The 21417-nt window shown below is 44.6% G+C and overlaps 2 protein-coding genes across 19 annotated transcripts in view; one reads left to right on the top strand and one right to left on the bottom strand.

The window, feature by feature from the left end:
• Positions 1-12702, bottom strand: part of PIAS2 (protein inhibitor of activated STAT 2) — a 35793-nt gene extending 23091 nt beyond the window's left edge. For 5 of the 10 annotated variants that reach the window (XR_011806009.1, XR_011806010.1, XR_011806007.1 and 2 more), the window contains exon 1: positions 12423-12702. Coding sequence is in view for 5 of the 10 variants with exons in the window: in XM_072031569.1 (XP_071887670.1) it covers positions 12423-12617 (195 nt within the window). In the remaining 5 variants the exon portion in view is untranslated. Of the gene's footprint in view, positions 1-7125; positions 7348-12422 lie in introns of those variants that run through there. The other 5 variants (XM_072031567.1, XM_072031568.1, XM_038171448.2 and 2 more) reach the window with 5 other exon arrangements.
• KATNAL2 (katanin catalytic subunit A1 like 2) overlaps positions 12322-21417 on the top strand; it is a 31174-nt gene continuing 22078 nt past the window's right edge. Inside the window, exons 1-4 of one of the 9 annotated variants that reach the window (XM_072031572.1) lie at positions 12516-12655; positions 16975-17108; positions 18816-18938; positions 21263-21333. In XM_072031572.1, coding sequence (XP_071887673.1) covers positions 18828-18938; positions 21263-21333 — 182 coding nt within the window. In that variant the 5' untranslated portion in view covers positions 12516-12655; positions 16975-17108; positions 18816-18827. Of the gene's footprint in view, positions 12343-12515; positions 12656-13572; positions 14009-16974; positions 17109-18815; positions 18939-21051; positions 21135-21262; positions 21334-21417 lie in introns of those variants that run through there. The other 8 variants (XM_072031573.1, XM_072031576.1, XM_038171444.2 and 5 more) reach the window with 8 other exon arrangements.

The following is a 21417-nucleotide window of genomic DNA, read 5'->3' as shown; positions in this document are numbered from 1 at the left end:
CACTTGGAGCTCTCTATTTAGAGAGGTGTAAAATCATCCAGATTCTCCTAGGCAGTTGTCTTCTTATTTGGGTGGGACACTCCCACTGTAACAAGAAGGTTACGTTTTTTAAGTTTTAAAGAACAAACATCTGACTTTAATCCGCATTGCACCAACTCCAGATTCAAGGATTGACAGACAAAGGACCCAATGGAAGGCATGTAGTAGTAGAATCTGCAAGCATAACATGGATTTTTAAAAGCTGCGTTGACAACTCTTAACTAGTAGTCTAGTATAAAATACGTAAAGCTTTGGGCATTGGTTTCAGGAGGGATACAACTCTCAAAATACAGTGCTTTGGGTTTATTTTCCCTCAGCTCTCCAGTGCAGAGTTACATGGATGTAGTCTAACACAGATCCCATCTTAAACTGCAGATTCAACACGGCTGTGTTGCAGCCGCTGTCAGTCCCGAAGGAGGCAGAAACTCCCCGCTCTCTCCTGAGCACCAAGGGGATCATTTCTCCAGGGAGACAGATCAGGGAACTGAGCCAGATGAACACTCAGCTTGAGCCACTACAGGCAAACAGGTGCAAGCAACCAGGACCTGCCTTTTAAAAGGTCACATCAATTCACACATTCTAAAACAACATCTAAAGTACCCTGGCATTATTCCCACCAGGTACACTATTTCCTCATTTTTGAGGAGACATATCTTATTTCAGATCATGCATTTCAATGTTTCCAGGCAGCCAATTTGGGTACAGCACTGCTGCTATCAGGAGGAGAGATGAGCAATCTTCAGGCTGGTATTCCCCACAAAACCCCATCTAGAAATGCAGCACAGATAAAGCTGCTGGTGAAAGCAGTGTCACATGAGGTGTTGAGCAGCTCACCCGAACTCTTGAAGAAACCAACAGCAGATATCTTAATTTCATCCCAGCAACTTCTCTAAACAGAGAAATAATACAGGAAGAGGAGATGGAGACAAAAGAAATGTGAAGCTTGCAAGCTGCTCAAGGATGTTTCCACCTGCCCTTCCCTTGCTATTCGTCCTTAGTCTTACAAGCAAGAAAGACGAAAAAAATATTTTTTGGGGTACTTTTATAAATAATTTGAAGGTCTGGAACAGCTTTGTAGTAAAGCCACATAAGAGAAAGTGTGGCAATTGTCAAAGATAATACTGATACCGAAGAATTTACTGAGAGCTTCATATTGTGTGCTTCCATAAATAGTGGTACAAGCTTCACAGCCACACCAATGCCTTTAATTCAGATGGAGACAGTAAGCATGATTTGGATACCATAATCAGAATGCAAATGAATGAAATAACCCTTTACATTGAGATTAAGGAAACAGCATGTCTTGCAAAATACTTTCTGTTACCCTGACTGCTGCCTTCTGTGCATTCCTGCAAGTTAATCAAGGTGAAATGTGCAGTCAATCATGCCTTGAAATGGCCAGCATTTTATGTGGGAATTCAACAAACAAACATCTTGTAACAAGATGGATTTCATTTTAGAAGACACAGCCTGTCTTCAGTACCACAGTCAGCAAGATTTTAAATTAACACCTCGATTAAAGTGCTTGGGAGTACAGAAATACGTGGTTTTGTCCATCAACACAAAAATCTTGCGTGTGCTTTTGAAAGAAGAATCTTGCAAAAGTGAGTTTTACTGGAAATAATTAAATGATGTCTTTTGCAAGATTTCCCCCTGTAAAACTGATGCTACTTTCCCTCTAAGGCAATAGCAACCGTGAGCATAAAGACAGAGCTAGTCTCATCCATGCAGTTTAGCTTATTATTCCATTTATAGACATATCAAAGTGGGTGCTTGTTATAATCAACAAGGTTTTATGGAGACATAACATATGCTTAGGAGCATTTATAATCATAGTGCAAGACAGATAATCTATTTCCAACAAACCTTACCAAATTATTTTCTTTTGGGGTTCCAGCAATCTTGCAGAAGACTGCGGCCTAGCTATTAACATGCTTTTCACATCACTGAATTAAGATGAGACATTCAAGTTGTGTCATGTAAATGCCATCAATTTTCTCTTAAGAGAAATTCTTTACAGCTGCACAGCCCAATAAAAAGCTTTAACACAGAAGACCAAAGCCATTTTATTTTTACTGTCTCTCCATGAACATGAAGAGTAGTTTGACAGAACTTTAAGAAATTTAAAAAAATCAGACTGCGTGATTCTAGCACTTTTATGCTCCGGAAACATTCCCTCCCTCCCACCCCCCAAGATTCATACTTGAAGGTCAGATGTTTCATGGGATTCTGTTTCTTAATTTCAAATTTTAGCAACCATGATTCATGGGCAGAAACATTGTTCTGAAGCATTAAGCTGTAGGTGTATGTGGAATGGCATTCGTTTCAGAGGGATCGTGATTTTAAGGAGTCCAGGAAATGCTGACACACCACTGGAATTAATGGCAGGCAAGCTTCAGAGCAAAGTAAAGGATGAAAACCATCTCTAGAACAAGGTCTGATCTCCATGCTCGCCTGGCCAAAGCTACCTATGATTTAATAGTCAGTGTACTCATATGAATGAACATAACATTCTTGAAAAATGTTTACAGTAACCACTGGTAACTAGCTTCTAGTGCAACTGTAGCTGCTCAGGCAGCAAACCCTACATTTGAACTCAGAGAAGCAACACAAGCATACTCAGAAGTTCTTGTCGGTCCCTGATGAAGAAGTCTGCTTCAGCCCCACTGCCTTCTGCACATGTCTGGAAGCTACAAAGGGAAGGAAAGCACCAAGCACCAGTCCTCACAAGGTCCTACTCCTTATGTTAAGCCCTTTTTGACCACTCATTACAGCAAAGAAGCACATCTGTAACATCATTTACAATAAGTTTGCATGTGTACTTATTTAGAGTGGGCTAGAAATTAGTAACACTGGTAAGAAAAGCAACTCATTTCTTCAGATGAAGATCTCTGTGATGACTCTAGATAAAGATATAAATGTAGTCAGGAAGCTGATTTAGCTAGAGATGAAAAACTGGAATTCCTAAGAATGAAGACAGCCCCAGTTAAATTTGTATCAGCAAGCAGCATATTTCTTCAGATCTGGTCTGTGCTAACAGTGGGTTCAAACAGCATGACCATTAGGTCCTCAGAACTACAAGGACTTTTTACTTCAGACCAACTCTGGCCTGATTCCTAAATTTGACAGTAAAAGTCCGGAGAATTTGCCTGTACCCAATACCACAATGAACATCAGTATTTGGCTTTGGATTTTCAATTCACAAGTCCCTCAAAACAAAGCTTGACTCATTTCATTGCAATCCCATTTTTTAAGCCCCATAAACTACATTGCCTCTTTCTTCCCCCCATCCCTATCTCAGCACAACCATTATCATTAGTTGTTAATTATCCTGCATGCAAGAAACTTTTAAATTACCACAACAGCCCTCACTGGTATGAATAAGTAACTATGCATCTAGAAAGCACAGAAAAAGTGAAATATGAGTGCAAGGTAACCTCTGATAAAATACTGTTAATAGCTTATCATAATATACCATTACTTAACACACCAAATGCTAATTGTAGCCTAAAGACCACTGCATCACCAGCAGAAACCTGTCAGTATTTATTCTGCCCATTTTTGATGTTTACCCCCAGAGTAACACATAGAGCTTGACTTCTACATCAAAATCCCAGACTGGTAGGCATTTAACACAATGGTATGGACCCAGCCAAAAATGAACCAGTACAAAGCGGCTTTGGCAATGAACTTTTAAAGGGCACAAGAAAATAACTAAGTATTTTCTTCCTGGCTAGCAATTTAGAATCCACTTTTTAAAATATAGGCTTGCGTCTGCAACACAGTATAGTCACCAGTTTGAACGCTACTGTTGACAAGACTTAAATAGGTTGTGCACCCACCAGGGCCTTCTCTGCTGCATGCTCCCCATCTCTCCCATTCCTCAGGAGCAATGCAGCACTTCGCTGCGTTCCTGGCACGAAGGACAGCGCTAAGTATGACTTCTCTTGGCAAACAGGCAAAACGCTGTCCCCTCAGACAAGTGGAGAAGTCAGAGGAGTGACAAGACACCAAGCATGCTGTGAATGAGAGGTCTAAGCGCAAGACTTCAATTTCTGTACTCAAATACTGAGCCATATAGCTCACAAATATTTAATCACTTAAATACTGGATGTGTAACAGCAACAATTATAAGTGTGACTTTCAGCATTTATAAACCCTGAACTAGTAAATTTTGTGGACTTTACTCTCCATACACTGTAAGAGCACACTTTCATCTCTTCTTGATGAAGTGTCTTTTCTGAACAGCCTTGAAGCCAATCACTAGTGTCACACAAATTAGTTCTGGCAGAGGCATTTGCCTAAAGAGGTTTTATTTTTCCATAAAGATGAAACTAACACATTACTCAAAAATCCGATTAAATACCGAGTATCAGACTGAAGCTGTTATCTTCTAAACCAGGAATCAGCAACAGTTCAAGGATAGCGAGCACAATGGATTGGTTACCAAATAGTCAAGATGCCAGCAGAAACTCAGGACCCAAGAGATGCTCTCCCTCCAAGGAATAACACGAAACCAATCCTCTTATCCACGGTACTTTCTGGGACACAAACCATAGCTTCAAGCCAAATCTCAGTGAATTAAGAATTTGTGGGAGCTGGAATCGTGTTCTCACAGATGGCTCTCAGAAGGAGCTGCAGTTCCCACTCCTGGGTGTATTCTGTTCCAAAAAAAACAAAGCATTCACACACCACAAGCGGCAGATGTCTGTACCACATCCACCTTTGCTCATGTAACCCCTTTGACATTTGTCAGGCTGCCCATGAGTGAAGATTTTGGGTAAAGGCATGAGCTATGCTTAAAAGCATCTGTGACCAGCAGGTCTAGAAGTTGCATCTCTAAACATGCTCACCATATCTTCTCTGCAACTTAATATTTCAGAAACTGGAACTTACAGAATGCAATAAAAGCTACTAATTAATTGGAGATTATCTGAAGAAACTTCTCTCTCTACATCTCAGGTCTTGAAGTGCAAGCCTTGCAGTGGATGTTTTCACCATTATCTTAGAAAATCGGAACAACTATTCCTGAATCCTTACACAAACCTAAAGATTTTCAGAAGGCTTGATGTAACAGCAGGTTCCTCTGAATCTGTTTTCTCCCACTACAGCCATGTCCCTTTGGAGCACAGCCCCCAGAATTTTTAAAGATCCAGAGGATGGCAGGGATGGTACTAACAAATATTAAGACAATCCTTCACCTTGACGATAGAGAGAAGCTACCCTCTATATTTCCTTCATAAAAAAAAGTTAAAAAAAAAAAAAGATTTAAGAGAGAACTCTGACCTCCTGGTTTTATTAAGTCCTGAACAACTTAATAAAATAAATTTAACTCTTCAAATTGTCCCAGTGGCCTTTTATAAGGCAGGCAGAGATCACATACTACAGGATACTGCAATGAACATGACAGCAAACAATACTGCCATAAAAACACCCCATATGTTATTCTATGAAGCAGTAGTTTAAGATCACTCCCAAAGATCAAGTAATGTCTGGTAATATCTCCTCTTTGACCAAAAGCAGGAAGAAGTGGTTGTCAGAAGTGAAACAAACCTACAAACCAAGTGCATAGTGTTCAAGAAAACATAGCCGAACATATCCTCTTTCCAAAAAGGAAAAAAAAAAGGGGGGGGAAAGACACGACACTTAACCTCAGTAAAGGCCTCAAAGGCATGGGGCAATCTACCATATTCTCTACCAAAAAAAATATTAGAGCTTTCCCAAAATGGACCATCATCTGCACGTTTATCAGACATCTAGAGAAGCTCCAAGCTAAGGCACTCATTTCCAAGGCACTCCAGGTTACAAGTAAGATGAATGGAAACACCAGGAGGCATCTGTTCAGACTAGCACTTTGTTTTTTAAGTGCTGATACTTTATTTCCAGTGAAGAAAGGAGAGCCCTGAAGTTGGCCTGAAATCCTGTTCCCTTTTCCCCTCCATATTTCCTGTGATACTCTTGGCAAGCACCTCAGATGCACACAATCTCAAAGGCATGTAGGTACCCAATTCCCAAACTATCTGTCAATACTTAGGCGTATCTAGATAAAGGAACACAGAGCTTCGGAAAATGCAAATCATGGCCCTGGCTCAAACCTCAGGAAGAGCTACGAAGAGGAGAGCAATCCGTGCTGGGGTTAACAGCAGGGGTTTAGCCACCTCCAGAGCTACACCCTCCGAAAGCTCTTAAAAAGCAGGCTCCAAGTGAGTCAGAACAGTAAGCAAGAAAACATGCAAGCGCAGATTAAAAATAACCTTTTAACAACCGAGAGGAAGAAATACGGCAATGCTTCTTAAACCCAGGACTGAGAAAGAGCACCGCTTCCTCCAGCAGGGAGATGCAGCTCTCGCCCTGAGGTGTTCGCCACCGAGCTCCTCGCCCACACCAGGGCAGCGCTGGTGCTGAAGGAGCCCTGGCGTAGGGAATTCTCTGGTGATTGCAGCACATTTCTCACCACTGATCGGACTGTTAGACATCAGACCTTTCCCTACACGGAACCCAAACTCAGCAGCCCACATATCTCGCTGGCTTTTTTTTTATTCTTTTTATCCTCCCCACAGCAGAGTCCGGCTGGGGGGCAGGGAGGGCTCCGGCTGCCGTGAGGTATTCAGCCGGCAGCGCTGCTGCAGGTGGGGATGCGGGGCAAGGGCAAGGCTTCCCCTCTCACCAAAGGGGCCAAAAATAAATAAATAAATAAAATAATAAAAAAAAAAAAAACCGTGAAGGAAGAAATGCGCTAAGCGCCGCAGCCAGCTCTTTGTGGACACACCTAACCCTCCCCCCCCCCAAAGGGACACCCCCCTGCCGGAGCCTGTCACGCAAAAGCTGTAACATAAAAGGTTAAAGACAACATGTCCGCGAGGAAATATTTGCGTTTCCCTCAGAGACGAGCCCCTCTACCGCCTCCCAGCCCGGTTCGGGCCACGGGCAGCCAGCCGCCCCGGCTTCTAAGAAAGAAATCGTGAAAGGGAAGAAGAAGAAAAATAAATAATAAAAAGAAATATAAAGGAATAAACCGGCCTCGCTCCGGGGCCTCTCCTCCCATGGGGTGTGGGGGGGGGGAAGGCCGGGGTAGAGCCCACGCACCCCCTCACACAGAGCCGGGCGCCCCCGCCGCGCCTCTGCCTCCTCACCCGCAGCTCCTCGAAATCCGCCATTTTCTACCCGCGCCTCCTCCCGCCGCCGCCGCCGTCGCCGGGCCCCGCCGCCGCCGCCGCCACCACCACCATCGTGCACCCGGTGCGCGCCCCCGCCACGTGACGGGGAGAGGGCGGCTCCGGCAAAGCGGGGGGAGGGGAAAAATGTTAAAAAAATAAAAAAAAAATGAGTGAATAAATTCGAAATTAAAAGCCCTTCAGGCCGCACCCCCCCCCCCCCCCCCCCCCGGTCGAAGGGAGAGGGCGGCCCGCGGGACGCCGAGCAGCTGAGGGGCTGCCCCGCCTCAGGGCGGCGGGCTGCGGGGGGCGTCGCTGTGAGGCGCCGTCCCGCACCCCCGGGCGCTGCTTTTTGCCCCCAAATTAAGTTTAAACACGTAAATATATCTTCTAGGTACCCGCTAGGAGCCCTCCGGGCCCCGCATTTCAGCCATCGGCACCCTAAATATGCAGGCGTCCTCACACGGAATTGTGCACCAAAAGCTGGGGTAGGCTTGTGGTGCTGGGGTGTTAAATGAGAAGATCGGGCTCCAGCGGTAATTTTATGGCTTTCCTAGTTTTGTCCGTCTAACCCAAAACACATCATTTGTGTTACAGTGATAATGTGACACGTTTTATTAATAAAAAATGAGGCAAAAATGTCACTGGCAGTAAACTGAAGAAGTGGATAATGGGTTTCCTGCTGTAAGGGAAACACTGAGACATTTACAGAAAAATAAACATTGAGGTGCAGCTGAGAATACTATTTTCAAAAGCAGCCAGAGATCATTATCTAGTCACAATAATTACCTAGTCACAATATTCAGTTTCACTGGCAACCGAGCCATTAAGCCAAACAACTGGTTTATTCCAATAAGAAGCAAAAACTGAGCCAAAAAGTAGGCAAGCAGCCAAACCGACTGAAACAAGAAGTTGGAGAAACATTGGGAAAAAAAAGGTCTGAAACATAAAATACGCTTTCCTGTACGAACCAAAAGGCAGCATTTTTTGAGACTAACAGGCTCAGAGCGGTGACTAAGCCACAAAATACCTCGGAACAAATTGGGTACACCAAGCCAGGAGCCTCTTAACGGGCCAAGTCCAGCTTCACTAGGAGGTATTCTGGCAGACAGTTTTGGAAACTGATAGCAGAGACGATTCTGGCACCCTGGGGCAGCAGAGAAAGGAAAGGGTATCGCAGGACTCCAATACATATCCCCACTCAGCACAGCTGTCAATAAGCTTCTCAGCTTTTATAGCAGGTATCGATGCCTGCCATACACGCTAGCTACAGTCACTCAATATCCTTACATGTTCCAGTAACATTGGAATTCAATAATTAGCATTACTAAGGGTAATTTTGTAGTAGCCATTTGACTCAGGCTTTCCTTTTTTATTCATTATCAGCTAGTCCAAGACAAACCCCTTAAAGTGATAAAGCTTTAAACCATAAGCTTTAAACCACAGACAGCTAGTCCTTGACTACACAAACTGATCCTATACTTGGTCTTGCAATAGTCATTTCCTTGAAGACTTAAACATAAGGACTTCAGTATTTCCAAAGTCCCCGCCCCCCCCCCCCCTTTTTTTTAATCAAAAGGAGGAATTGAGAAATTTGCAGCTTGTAGTCTAGTAAAATGTGTTCTCTACCACACCATTGCATAAGTTCAATTTAGTGAACTAAGCAAGTCTATCAGACATTTCTTTTTCTCTGCATTCCAACACCAGACTAAAGAGGCAATCCACAGGTTAGGAGCTCTTAGATCATTAAAGCACCCAGCAGCACAGGCCAGACCAAAGCTTTCTCTCTTCTTTCAGAATACTCTCACATCTTTCTTCCTTCAAATGCACATAGAAACAGCAGTGTTCAAACCCACACCAGAGCTAGATATTTCTTTTCTCACTTACACTCACCTCTCAAATCATAACCAAATCTTTAAACCTCCCTATTTATCTCACTCCCCATATTCACTGAGATAACAGCAGAAAGATTATAGTTTGTGTTTTAATGCCACGCATTCACAAGATAACCTTACTTGACAGCCTATCTGTAATTTTTCAATTAAAGAAAAGAGCTTCCCCCCCCCCCAGGCCAGTTTTTCTTTATAACCTTTCTGCTAGTTTTTATGGGGGTCATACCCTTGAAAAAACAATTACTCCATACTGCTTAAGCTTTTTGCTAGTTTCTTACTCAACAAAAGCAAAAGACACAGACCTTTCTTTTCTTCCATTATCCTGTCTCCAAACCAACATTCTCCCAGATCTCCCACTTCTAAGTGTTCCAAGAACTAGAACCCATCTCTCCTTTTGCTCTAACTCTTCACTACAGATTTTTTAAGACTTTCCTACTTACCTAACCACCTCAGACAGTGAGCCATCTTAGCAGCTTTTTCCAAAGCAGCTAATTTTTACCCCCATCCAGTAGGGTATCACAGTGGTAGTTGGTTTCTTTTTCTAATAAGCTCTAATTAGGGTAAGATGTTAAAGATAATATCAAATTGGTTGATATTTGGCTGAATATGAGCCAGCAGTGTGCTCAGGTGGCCAAGAAGGCCAACAGCATCCTGGTTTGTATCAGAAACAGTGTGGTCAGCAGGGCTAGGGAAGTGATTATCCCCCTGTACTCGGCTCTGATGAGGCTGCACCTCGAGTACTGTGTTCAGTTTTGGGCCCCTCGCTACAAGAAGGACATCGAGGTGCTTGAGCGGGTCCAGAGAAGAGCAACGAAGCTGGTGAGGGGTCTGGAGAACACATCTTATGAGGAGTGGCTATCAAGAGCTTAGTGATATGGTTTAGTGGAGGACTTGTTAGTGTTAGGTCACAGATTGGTGATCTTGGACATCTCTTCCAACCTAGATGATTCTGTGATTCTGTGGGGATCTAGAGGAGCTAAGCATCTGCCCTCTAAGTAGTCAGGCTTGTTAGAACAAAATCATACAGCTGGGCTTCAACCTTCTCTAGTAGTCTTTCCAGGACTATGCAGCCATATTCCAGGACTACACATACAAGCACTGACTTGCACAGCTACAATACCTACTGAAAGACTGACATCTGAATATCTGCCTATTCCCCCCTGCTTCCCACAAACATTGCAGATGGTTAAAAAAAAAGAAAAACAAACAAACAAACAAAAAACAACTCCCAACATTGCATAAATTACACTCATCAGCATTATATCTCAATTAACTCCTCCTGTGCTGCTGAAGCAGCTGCTAATAGGCAACTGATTATGAATTACAAGCAGTGATAGGATGGGGAGAGAGAAGGTTTGAAAATATGTTTTGCATGTGCTGTATTTAAAGAAAAAAAAAACTTTGCAATGGCAGCCTTAGGCTTCTTAATTAATTGTCTTTCCTATCCCATAGCCATTTACTTTTTAAATTAACACCAAGGAAAGTAGATGAGAAATTGTAATCAAGTGATGCTGAACATCTTCCCTTCTTCTGTTAGCTCTAGAGGGGCATACGGAGCTTTACAGGCCCACTTGTTTGCTCTGCTGCCTGTAAAAATTTGGACTTTGACTGGAGATGAGAAGCCCTGAGTAGGATACTTCATATTAGAAAGAAATCTCCACGTGGATGCTTTGTATCTGCATTTTCTGTTACCCTGCTAATTGATAAAAACAGAGCTTAGATAGGACATAATATTGTGTCTGTTATGTCAAGACATGCAGTGAATTTATATATATAGCTAAAGAGATAACAAACTTAGTACACATGTTCTTACCAGAATAAAATGTAAATTAGAAATCTAATTTGCTCTCCTCTATTTTTTTTATATTCTAATCATTTTTGATGATGAAATGTATATTAATTAATTTCACTTGCCTATCCTAGTATACTGATATACAGCTATATTTTAGTAATTAGCATACAAGTGAAATATTTAAATGTTGACTATGAAGTTGCTTATCCAACCATTGTTATTTTTATTAAATGCCTATTAAATTTAAGGCCTAGATGAGTGCCCTAGCAATGTCTTTTGTAGGCTGTTGAATTGCTTGTGAACACCTTGATCCTGACAGTCAGTGCTAGTTGGATATAGCAGTCTGTCCCTGCAGATTTTAGCTGGTAAGGACAGACTGGAGCTTTCATGGATGTTTCACAGTCCTGAGAAAGGCCTCCCTGATTGTGGGTGAGCATTTGTCTCTAAAGACAGTTTGGAAGATTCTTTTACAAACATATGGTGAAAATTATCCTCAAGTCTGTGTTCTAAGGATCGAGGAGACTCTTTTTTTCCACCAAAACAGCAGCAAACAGCACATTAAGATGCCTCTACCCTTTTAAAAGAGATGCAGAAAACTCTCTCCAGTCAAGCAAAGCCAAGAACCCAGGCTATTCTCTCAACAGTGATGATATGATCTTGGAAACCTAATTGGGATGACTTGAATACTAACTTCAATTACAGGAACTTCTCTTTCAGAGCCATAAAAGAAAAGTACCCAATAATGGAAAATGAACCCATTACCTATTCTACTGCAGCGTTAATGCCACAAAATTAAACAGAAAGTGAGAGCGGACTGAAGTTGGATACTGCGATATCAATCTGATCCACTTTGGAAAGACCATGTTTTATGGTAAAAATTGAATTTAAAAGATACGTATTAAATTACACGCTTAACAGGATTGAAGTGCAACATGAGAGTAGCTCTGCTGGCTGGGCAGTTAATGTCTGACGCAGTCATGCTTTTGCCTAGACATCCCTGAGAGCAGGGCGTGTTGAGAGTTTTAACAAGAGGTGTGTGGACTTCAAGAGAAGTAGTGAGAAAGGTTGAAGGCGCAGAAAGCTTGTGTTAGCCCCCAGGGGACGGCAACTTTTGGGGAGAGGAGCTGGTGTGCGGGGTGCTTTAACGCTATTTTATATGGAACCGCTCCGAGGGGGGCCCCTCTCGGCGCTCTCTCGGCGCCCCCTCAGCACCGGACCGTTGGCCTCCATGTTAACGGCCGGCACCATGACAGAGCCCGCCTAGGTGAGCGGGACGTGCTTAGCGCTGCGCGGGGCTGCCTGTGATTTCGTGATAATTTGCTTTATGTTGTCACAACTTGTTTTATTTTGCCTTATTGTGCTTTATTTTGCTTTATTTCACTTAATTTTGCCTCACTTCACTTCGCTTCCCCTCTCCTTGTACCGGCGGGCGCCGCCCGCCAAAACACCACACCGCACCGCTCAGGTAAGCCCGGCGGCGATTGGCCAGCCCCGCCGCCAGCCCCGCCTTCCCTCCCCACGGCGATTGGCCGTCCTGCAACCTACCGTCTCCTTCTCCATAACCCATTGGCTAATTCGCCGATCAATCTTCCACCACCTGGCGCGCCGATTGGCTGCGGGAGGGAGTGCCGGTGGCGGCGGGCCTCGGCGGCTTGTGGCGGCCGGTGGCTGCCGCCAGCGGGTTCCGGAGCTCTCCGCCGCCCATCCCTGCCCCGCCGCCCGCCGTGATGGAGCTGCCATGCGGGGCGCTGCGAGCCGCCCGCCAGGCGAGGGAGGCGGTGAGGGCCGGCGGCCGGTGGGGACGCGCGCCTCGGTTGCTATGGGAACGGGAGGGGCGGTTCTGCGCATGCGCGGCGGGCGGTGCGCGCAGGTGCCTGGGGGGGTGGGGGAGGGGCCGCAGCCATCATGGCGGCCTGAGGGCTCGTTATGGGGCCGGGGGGAGGCCTGAAGGGGCTCTTATGGGGTCTGGGGGAGATGAAGGGGGCCTTGGGTGGCCTTATGGCATCTGAGGGGGGATGAAGGGGACCCTCATGGGGTCTGGGGGTGCCCTTATGGGGCCTTTATGGGATCTGAGGGGAGCTTTATAGGGCCTGAGGGGCCCTTATGGGGTCTGGGGGTGGATGAAAGGGGCCTCGGAGGGTCCTTGTGGGCCCTGGGAGGGAATTAAGGGGGTCTCAGGGGTCTGGGGGGGGCCCTTATGGGGCCTTTATGGGATCTAAGGGGAGCTTTATAGGGCCTGAGGGGTCCTTATGGGGTCTGGGGGTGGGCGAAAGGGGCCTTGGAGGGCCCTTACGGGGTTTGAGGGGGGATGAAGGGGGCCTTGGGGGGTCTATATGGGCCCTAGGGGGGAATTAAGGGGGTCTCAGGGGTCCTTATGTGGCCTAGAGGGGTCTGGGGGGGCCCTTATGGGGCCTTTACGGGATCTGAGGGGGGATTTATAGGGCCTGAGGGGCCCTTATGGGGTCTGGGGGGGGATGAAGGGGGCCTCGGAGGGTCTTTATGGGCCCTGGGGGGGAATTAAGGGGATCTCAGGGGTCCTTATGTGGCCTAGAGGAGTCTGGGGGGGCCCTTATGGGGCCTTTATGGGATCTGAGGGGAGCTTATGGGGCCTGAGGGGTCCTTACGGGGTTTGGGGGGAGATAAAGTGAGCCTCGGAGGGTCTTTATGGGGCCCGGAGGGATCTGCGGAGGGTGGTGGGGGGGGCCTTTATGGGACTTGAGAGGAACCTTATAGGGCCTGGGGTGTTCTAATAGGGCCTGGGGGGGATGCAGAGCTGTAGGAACTGGGTCTAGCGCCGTGGGGGTCTCTGCAACGGCGGTGGGCCCAGCACTCTGTAGGGGTGGGAGTCTTGTTATGTCTATACTGTTCATTTCCTCTCCATTGGCAGGGGGGTGCCCTTGGTGTTGTCCCTTCCTCAGAGCACTGCAGGCTCCGCTGTCCCCTGTCTGTGGCAGGAGCTGGTACTGTGAAGGGAAGAAGCCCACATGCCCTTCTCCCTTTTCTTCCCACACTTCCCGTTAAAAAAAAAAAAAAAAAAAAAAAAGGAAGTGCTGCTCTGCCTCCTTCCCTCTCTCTCTCTCCCTCTCTTTTTGCAATAAACTTGGCTGCCCTGCTGTGTCTTCATCCTGCAGGTGGGTCGAGGCTCCAGGAAGTCCAACAGCAGCAGCATTATTTTGTTGTATGTCTTAACCTGATCTTTTGTCTCCACCTGCTGGTCAGATTCAATTGATAAGCAGCAGGGCTGTGCTGCGAGAGTGCCAAAAGCTTTTCCCCAAAAATCAGTCATAGAATTGGCTGGGTTGGAAGGGACCTCAAAGATTATCTGACTCCACCCCCCTCACCATAGGCAGGGATGCCACCCACTAGATCAGGTTGCTCAGGGCCTCATTCAACCTGGTGTTGAACACGTCCAGGGATGGGGCATCCCCAGCTTCTCTGGGCAACCTGTCCCAGTGCCTCACTACACTCACGGTGAAGAATTCCTCCTGGTCCACATCTTTCTAATGCTGGCACCCTGCATGCATGCACAACTTCCTGCTGAAGCTGTGCATGAATCTGACAAAAGGTGGTTGCTGGGACCAGTCTGGGGACAGAGGTGTAGGTTATGTCAACCTGTTCGGTTAGCAGGTGATATATATATTTACCTTGGAATGGGAATCCCCATGTCACTCCCTTTCTGAGCCCAGATGCCAACCACGAAAGAAGGTGCCCTGAGGTGGGTACTGCAATGGTGTTAACATGCAGAAGGATGGCAAAACTTGGGCTGTGCAGGCAGGAGAAAAGGGAGATGGTTTGGAACCTCACCAGCAGGGATTTGGTGAGCCCTGCTGCCGGGGCTGATTTTTAATATTAAATGCAGAAATGTCTATATGAATGGGCCCTGGAATTCAAGAATTCTTCCCCCTCAGCTGAACCACTGAGTTTGTGTTGGTTTGATTTACAAGCTGATTTCTCCATTGATTTCTCTGTTCTGCCAAAAGACGGAATGGACTGGAGAGATGGGATTTTGTAGTTTGTAGGGTGGATAGAGGTGTTTGTATTCTGCACAGAGGCAGAAATTGGGAGCCTGCTTTGTTTAAGCCCATCAGTAGCTGAGGAACAACCTGGAGGTGCTAAGAGGAGTGGGTTTTTATATTCTTGTTTTAAGGTTCCTGACTTGTTTTTTTGTGGTTGGAGCATAGGTACATAATTTCTGGTTTCTGAGTTCCGGTATTGTAGTTCTGTATCTAAAAATTAGGCTGCTACATCATTAATTTGTATCGCTAAATGTCTGGAATTTCTGGTTCACCAGTCCTGTACCTACCTATGGGGCATTTTTTTCCCATTAATATGTGTTGTAGAATGGAGATGATTGTTTCCTACCGTTTTTGGGAAATCTGTTTCAAGAAATAAACCCCTATTATGAATAGAGTCCAGCAGAATAATTTCAGTCCAATCTCAGCTATTTAATGGTAATGAGTAAAGGGTGTGAGCATTTGCCTAGCTAAATATTTTATTCGCTTGAGCCAAATTCATCTTTTGCACTGATACAAACCAGCCTTTCGCTGCCCTCAGTTTGTTGCTTTTCTCTCAGGTCGGTGTGTTCTGACATACCCTTTAGCAGCAGGATTTTCTGGTCTGGCCAAACTGAGCAGCTGGGATCACAGAGAGGCAGAGGAGCAGGCACGTCCCTCGCAGGGACATGCAGCCTGTACCTCAAGCTTCACCTTGCAGCCAGAAACAAGAGTCGTACCTGAGATGCTGCCCCTCAGAGTGGGAGGATGGTGGTGGGGAGGAGCATGCCAGGGGTGCAGACACAGGGAAGCAGCACTTTGGCTTCGCCAGAGTTGTGCTTCTTGCTCATCTCACATCTCTGTGTCTGTACTGCTGAATGCTTGGCTCTGGAGTTGGGAGAGAAAAGGAGCAAGATGCACGGTTGGGAAGGGAGAGGGATACTGGTTTGCTGGGAAAAAAGCAGAAATGCTGATCTGAGGCCCCAGATGGAAGAAGGATGGACTATTCGTTTCACACAGATGTGAGATTTCACCAGAGCAGTTTGGTAGTGATGATGTGTTTATGCTGTACAGTTCTATGGCTATTCACAGCACCTCCGTGTAGGTGTAAAATCCCAGAAATCTGTTTTGTGAGGCATCTCACTGGTTTTCATTGCCACGTATTTTCTATGTTTGTCCTGTAAATCACTCTCAAAAAGCAATATTATTGCAAACTGTAGTGTAACTTAGCAAATTTCCACAAATAAGTAGGAGAGTTAATGCTTATTAATTAGTTTGTAAACTCAGCATTCTAAATTTGTACCATTTAATAACTCACCATACCAGATGCCATTCATTTTAATGCATTTTTCATAGATACATTTTGCTTCAAATTAGTGAGGTCTTGGCAATGTAAAACCTGACTTCAGCAGTGGTTTTCGTAGAGGAGGGAGGTAATAGTGCTCCACAAGTGGCATTTGTGGAAAGCCCTTGACACCAGAGCATGAATTCGTGAACGACAGCAGGTAACTACTGCAAAAGGGGAGGAATTGGAAGATTTTCAGTGCATCAGACTCAAATTTTAACATCTTTAGATTTCATATGTAATACCTCTCAAATGCATCTTAGTGTTATTACTAGGACAGCTATAACTTCAGTTTTGAGCTTGCTGTATGGTTTTAATTATGAAAGCTATTTCTAATCCCTGTTGAGAAACTTTGCCAACTCAATTGTTTGCAGCAGCCTTGTATAATTTGGAAGAGAGAACAGCCTAAAGAAGCATCTTCTCTTTGTGCTGGGAAATTCTATTCAATGGCAGCCAACTTATACATTGTTTAAAACTCACCATTTCCCTTCTCTGCTCATGTTTCAAAAAATATTGTCAGGACGCCAAACAATAATTGAACACCAGCCTTCTAAAAAGGCTGGCAAGGCTTCAGTTACGACGTGCAAAGGGCTAGGAGAGAGGAAAAACTGAGGGTAGGGAGTGGTGGAGTCTGTGATGCCTCAGCACTGCTCGCTGTCCTGGCTCAGGGGGTCAGCTTGCACTTGCCAGGGGTCACAGAGGCCCAGGATGGGAAGGACACCATGTGCTTATGATAAGGTCTTCCCTGATGTGATTACAGAGCTAACTGCTTGCCGCTTTGATGAATCCCTGATCAGACCCCTCTGAAGTCATCTTAGTGAGGTGTGGCCCCAGCTGGATGTCCAAGGGTGAAACATTACAGCGGTAGGGTTGTAACTTCAGAGCTTCTCAACCGTGAGTTACTCTCCAACTTTGTTCTTCACGCAGTCATACATATTCATGCAGAAATGCGGGGTCAGATACTAATGAAACATTGTGGGGTTAAATTAATCTTTTAGTAGCTCCATTAATTTGATGGGATTGCACCAGAGACTAGGTTGATTTACAATGTAAATGCATTTTAGTAAAAGGTATGTAACTAAATAACTAAACAAACAATTGCAGTTAAAGATGCATGACTCTAATAGAGTTTAATTTTAAATGGCTGCAAAGAAAGGAGTATGTACCACTCTTTTGTTAAGCTAGAAATAAATAAAATACACTATAAGTGTTGGAGATAATTAGTTAAGTGCTCAACTATTTAGTTTTTAAAACAAGATCACGCTTAAGTGCCTTAAGCTTTTATTAATTGCATGGACCCAAAAATCCCCTGTAGTAATTGAAAATTTAATTACATACATTTTTTGTTCTTTTAAGAATAGGAGCTTATTAAACTTTAAACACTTAAACATCTATTGAAATACCAGTGGCTATAAACAACGTGCAGTTCCAAATACTAATTAAACAGGAAGGCTAAATCGCTATAAAGCTAAACTGAATTTTAAGTAACTTTGTACTTGTAAGTACTCTGATTTTTTTCACGCAGTGTAAGATTTACCATTGCCACCCTACACGCAGCTGAAGTCCTGGCAGTGTTATTGTCTGTCTGCACTGTCAGGCAGGTTTTGTGGATATATTTGGAGTGAGGGCCAGTCTCTAGGGGCTGAACTGGGTTTCAGAAGGGAGATGGGCATGGACAGAGAGCTGGTCATGTGTGCAGTTGCTGGTGACAGTGGCACGTGTGGGGGTTTGTGTGCCAGTTGGAAAGGGGACATGGTAGCAAATGGCTGGGAGAGGTGGCTGGATGGGAGTGGTCAAGGAAGCAGAGGTCTGTTTGCAACCAACTGGTAAGATTTCTGATTTGGTAAGAGGTATGTGTGGAAAGGTCCCTCATTTCTCTTTGTTCACAGGACTGGGACCAGAGATTTTGATATTTGTGTTCTGTTTTTCAACCCAATCTAATGCAAGTCTCTGTCAGTTAATCAACTGATGTAATGCTTAGTTAACTTTGGACAGATGGCTAACTTCCTAAAATTAGCCATTGCTATTTGCATTGTTATTAACAAAAGATAAACATAGAATTAACCTCTCAGTCTATACTATCTTCTGATTTTTAGATGGGACTCTTATTAGGTATAAAGGTTGGCTTTTGCTTCTGCTTGGCCAACCCAAGAAGAGCAGTGTTATGGTGAGGTTGGAGTGGGTTGTGAGTACGTGTACATGATGCTCTCCTATGCATCTCAAGGCAAGTCTCTGCCTAGAAGAGTATTTTAGCTGCTGTCCATCACTGTCTAAACTAGGATTTAAAATACCTCTAGAGACAGCAGAAGTAACCTGTTGGAACTAACAGCAAAAGACAGACAAGAATACAGACTGTTTTCAAGCATTGATCGTGAGCTCGTCAGTTCATCAGACAGATGCAATTCCTCTCCCAGCATTACTGTAAATACTCAAACACAGAACACTTGATGTGTTTGTCACCTGTGGCAACCACTGTGTTTTCATACCATGTTGTAAATACTCAGAGGCTGCTGCGATCTCACCCTTTGATATGTGGGGTTCATTTTTCAGTTAATTTTTCTTTGCATTTGTCTCTTATTACCAGTTTGTTTCTGCTTGCAGCACCTCTCTGGAATGGACCAACTTCATTCAGAAGTTGTTGATCTATTGGGCATTTGCAGAGCACTCTTCCTGCCTGAAATGGTTTGCAAAAATCATCTTTGTACCACCAGTGAAAGGCAAATGGTATTGTAGTTTCATTATGGACAGGGAAACAGGGTGGCTGTGTGACTTTACCAAGACAAGAAAAAGTAGAAAAAGTGAGAAGTGGTGTGTGATTTCTTCCTCATTTCCCATCCAGATTAATTCCTTTGGCTACAACACCAGAATGAAGATTTTACCAATCCATTTAATAATATGTGAAATACAAATACATTTCCAACTGGCAGGAAACGTTAAAAGCAAACCCCAGCCCTTTCCTTGTCGTGTCACTAGATGGCCCCACGTCTGAAGCAAACACCCTAGAAAATACCTGCTGTACTGGCTGACCTTTTGCCTCCTCTGCCAGGTACTTTTTACAGGTTGGCAAACACACTGCTAGGCATTAGTTCCAAAACAAAACAACAACAACAAAAAAAAACAACAGTAGCTGAATGTGCTATCTGAAACATGCAAATAGGCAGCAGAAAGCTGTGTGATCCCTGCTGCTGTGGGCAGTGCTGAGGGAGCAGATAGGTGAAGAGGTAAGTTGGTTTTGCAGTGTGTTGCACCACCCAAAAGCACCCTGGCTTGGAAGAATAAAGATTTCTCCAGTATCTGCAGTTTTCTGTGGTGGTGCTTCATTCCAAGAAACTAAGAAGGGTAGTGTAATTGCCTTGCTCTGCGAATATTCCTTTTATGCATCTTTTGGGATTTAAAAGCATAAAGCCTCGATCAGTAGTAACTCTTTCACTTGTCTGCATGCTGTGCGGTGGCAGAGTGCAGCAGAAGTCATTGCTGCCAAAGCTGAAGCTTTGCCTTCCAGCGTGAAGGGGGCAAAGCTTTGTGGGCTGGTGGCCTGCAGAGCCCTAATGCTTGGGCTGGGCTTCTCTGGGATGGAGGCAGCCACTGTTTGGGTGCGGTAGAAGCTGGGGCCAGGTGTCTGTACAGGCAACATGCAAAACACAGTCAGCAATATGTATCTGCTGTGCAAGCAACATAAAAACCGCTGCTCTTTTCCAATCTACTAAGTCAGTGCCAGTTCCTTGTACTCTTGTTGGGTCCTCAAGAATAATGCTGAAAGCCAGCATCTTCAAAGAGACCATCAGTAATTTATTTACCTAAATATGGGTTTGTCCTTATCTGTGTTTCCTGTGATCCCAGCTTCAGGAACGGAGTTAAGCTGAGGCAGGGGAAGTTTAGGCTGGACATCAGGAAGGGGTTCTTCACAGAGAGAGTGGTTGCACACTGGAACAGGCTCCCCAGGGAAGTGGTCACTGCACCGAGCCTGTCTGAATTTAAGAAGAGATTGGACTGTGCACTTAGTCACATGGTCTGAACTTTTGGGCAGACCTGTGCGGTGTCAAGAGTTGGACTTGATGATCCTTAAGGGTCCCTTCCAACTCCGGATATTCTATGATTCTATGATTTCTAGAAGTTGCTACAAGGTCAATTAGACCTTGTAGCGACTTCTGTTATGACCCTAAGATTCCAGAGTTTACGTCTGGAGACATCCATATATGCATATATGGTAACTTTCATCAGGGTAAAGCTTTTTTCCAGCGTCTTACTAGGTTAGTTTCCAGTGCCCCTTTTGCTATACTCAGTATTACACTGTATACTCCCACAGGTGTAGCTTCACTGAAAAATGGCAGAGATGTTTTACTCTGCCTTGTTGTTGTCTCTGAACCATTTGTGAATCCCTTTGGTCTCTCCAGGCTGTGTGAGGAAATCTATTGGCCTGAAATTTCTTTGTCAGGACCTGACATGGGTCACTTCTGTGTTAAAATTGGGCAAGCTGGACATCAACCAAAACTATTAATTCTTCAAGTGCATTTCCTTTGTGTCTATGTATCAAGGCACACAAGATAGGAGGTGTCAACAGTGTGCAGCAGGTCTGCATAATGTAGTGTAGTTGTGCAGATTGCTGGCTTGTTCTCAATCACTTTGAGTGCTCAGAAAATGGGTTTCTAATTGCACAGGAGGGATGCAGCCACAGTGGAGCATGTGGTTTGCTTGCACAGCTCTTGGAGGTGCTGTGCATGAGGTCTGCAAGAGCCCTACCCTGAAATTCACAACTGCCTGAACCTGTTGGAGGTTCATAGTCGTAGCACAGCCAGGAAGTTATTTTTCAAACTCAAGATAATTTTCTTTTCTCTAGGAAAAGGTTTCTACCCATCCACTAGCCCTGATAATGTGTAAGAAAAATTGCATTCAAAACCACTTTACTTCCGTTTATTAACAGTGAGTTGTTTTACAGTTCTTACATGCTGTTGTCTTAATTTGTTTGTTTCCACAGGCTACATTTAGATGCTGTTTACAGCAATAAAGAGAATATTACATTTGATCTAGAGTTCTGTCTTAATTCACAGGATGAGCTGCGAACAGAAGCTCGTCGAAAAAATCTCCTCATTCTAATTTTGCATTACTTAATGGAGGAAGGGTAAGTAATTTAAATAATAGTGTCCTCCATTTGTGTTTCTGTGTGTATGACCTCCCATAACATGTACTTCTGTCCTCTGTTGGA

The sequence above is a fragment of the Anas platyrhynchos genome, chromosome Z, assembly GCF_047663525.1.
Source record: "Anas platyrhynchos isolate ZD024472 breed Pekin duck chromosome Z, IASCAAS_PekinDuck_T2T, whole genome shotgun sequence".
Taxonomy (NCBI): Eukaryota; Metazoa; Chordata; class Aves; order Anseriformes; family Anatidae; genus Anas; species Anas platyrhynchos.
Note: the sequence above shows the minus strand (reverse complement) of the source record. Positions and strands in the feature narration are given on the sequence as shown.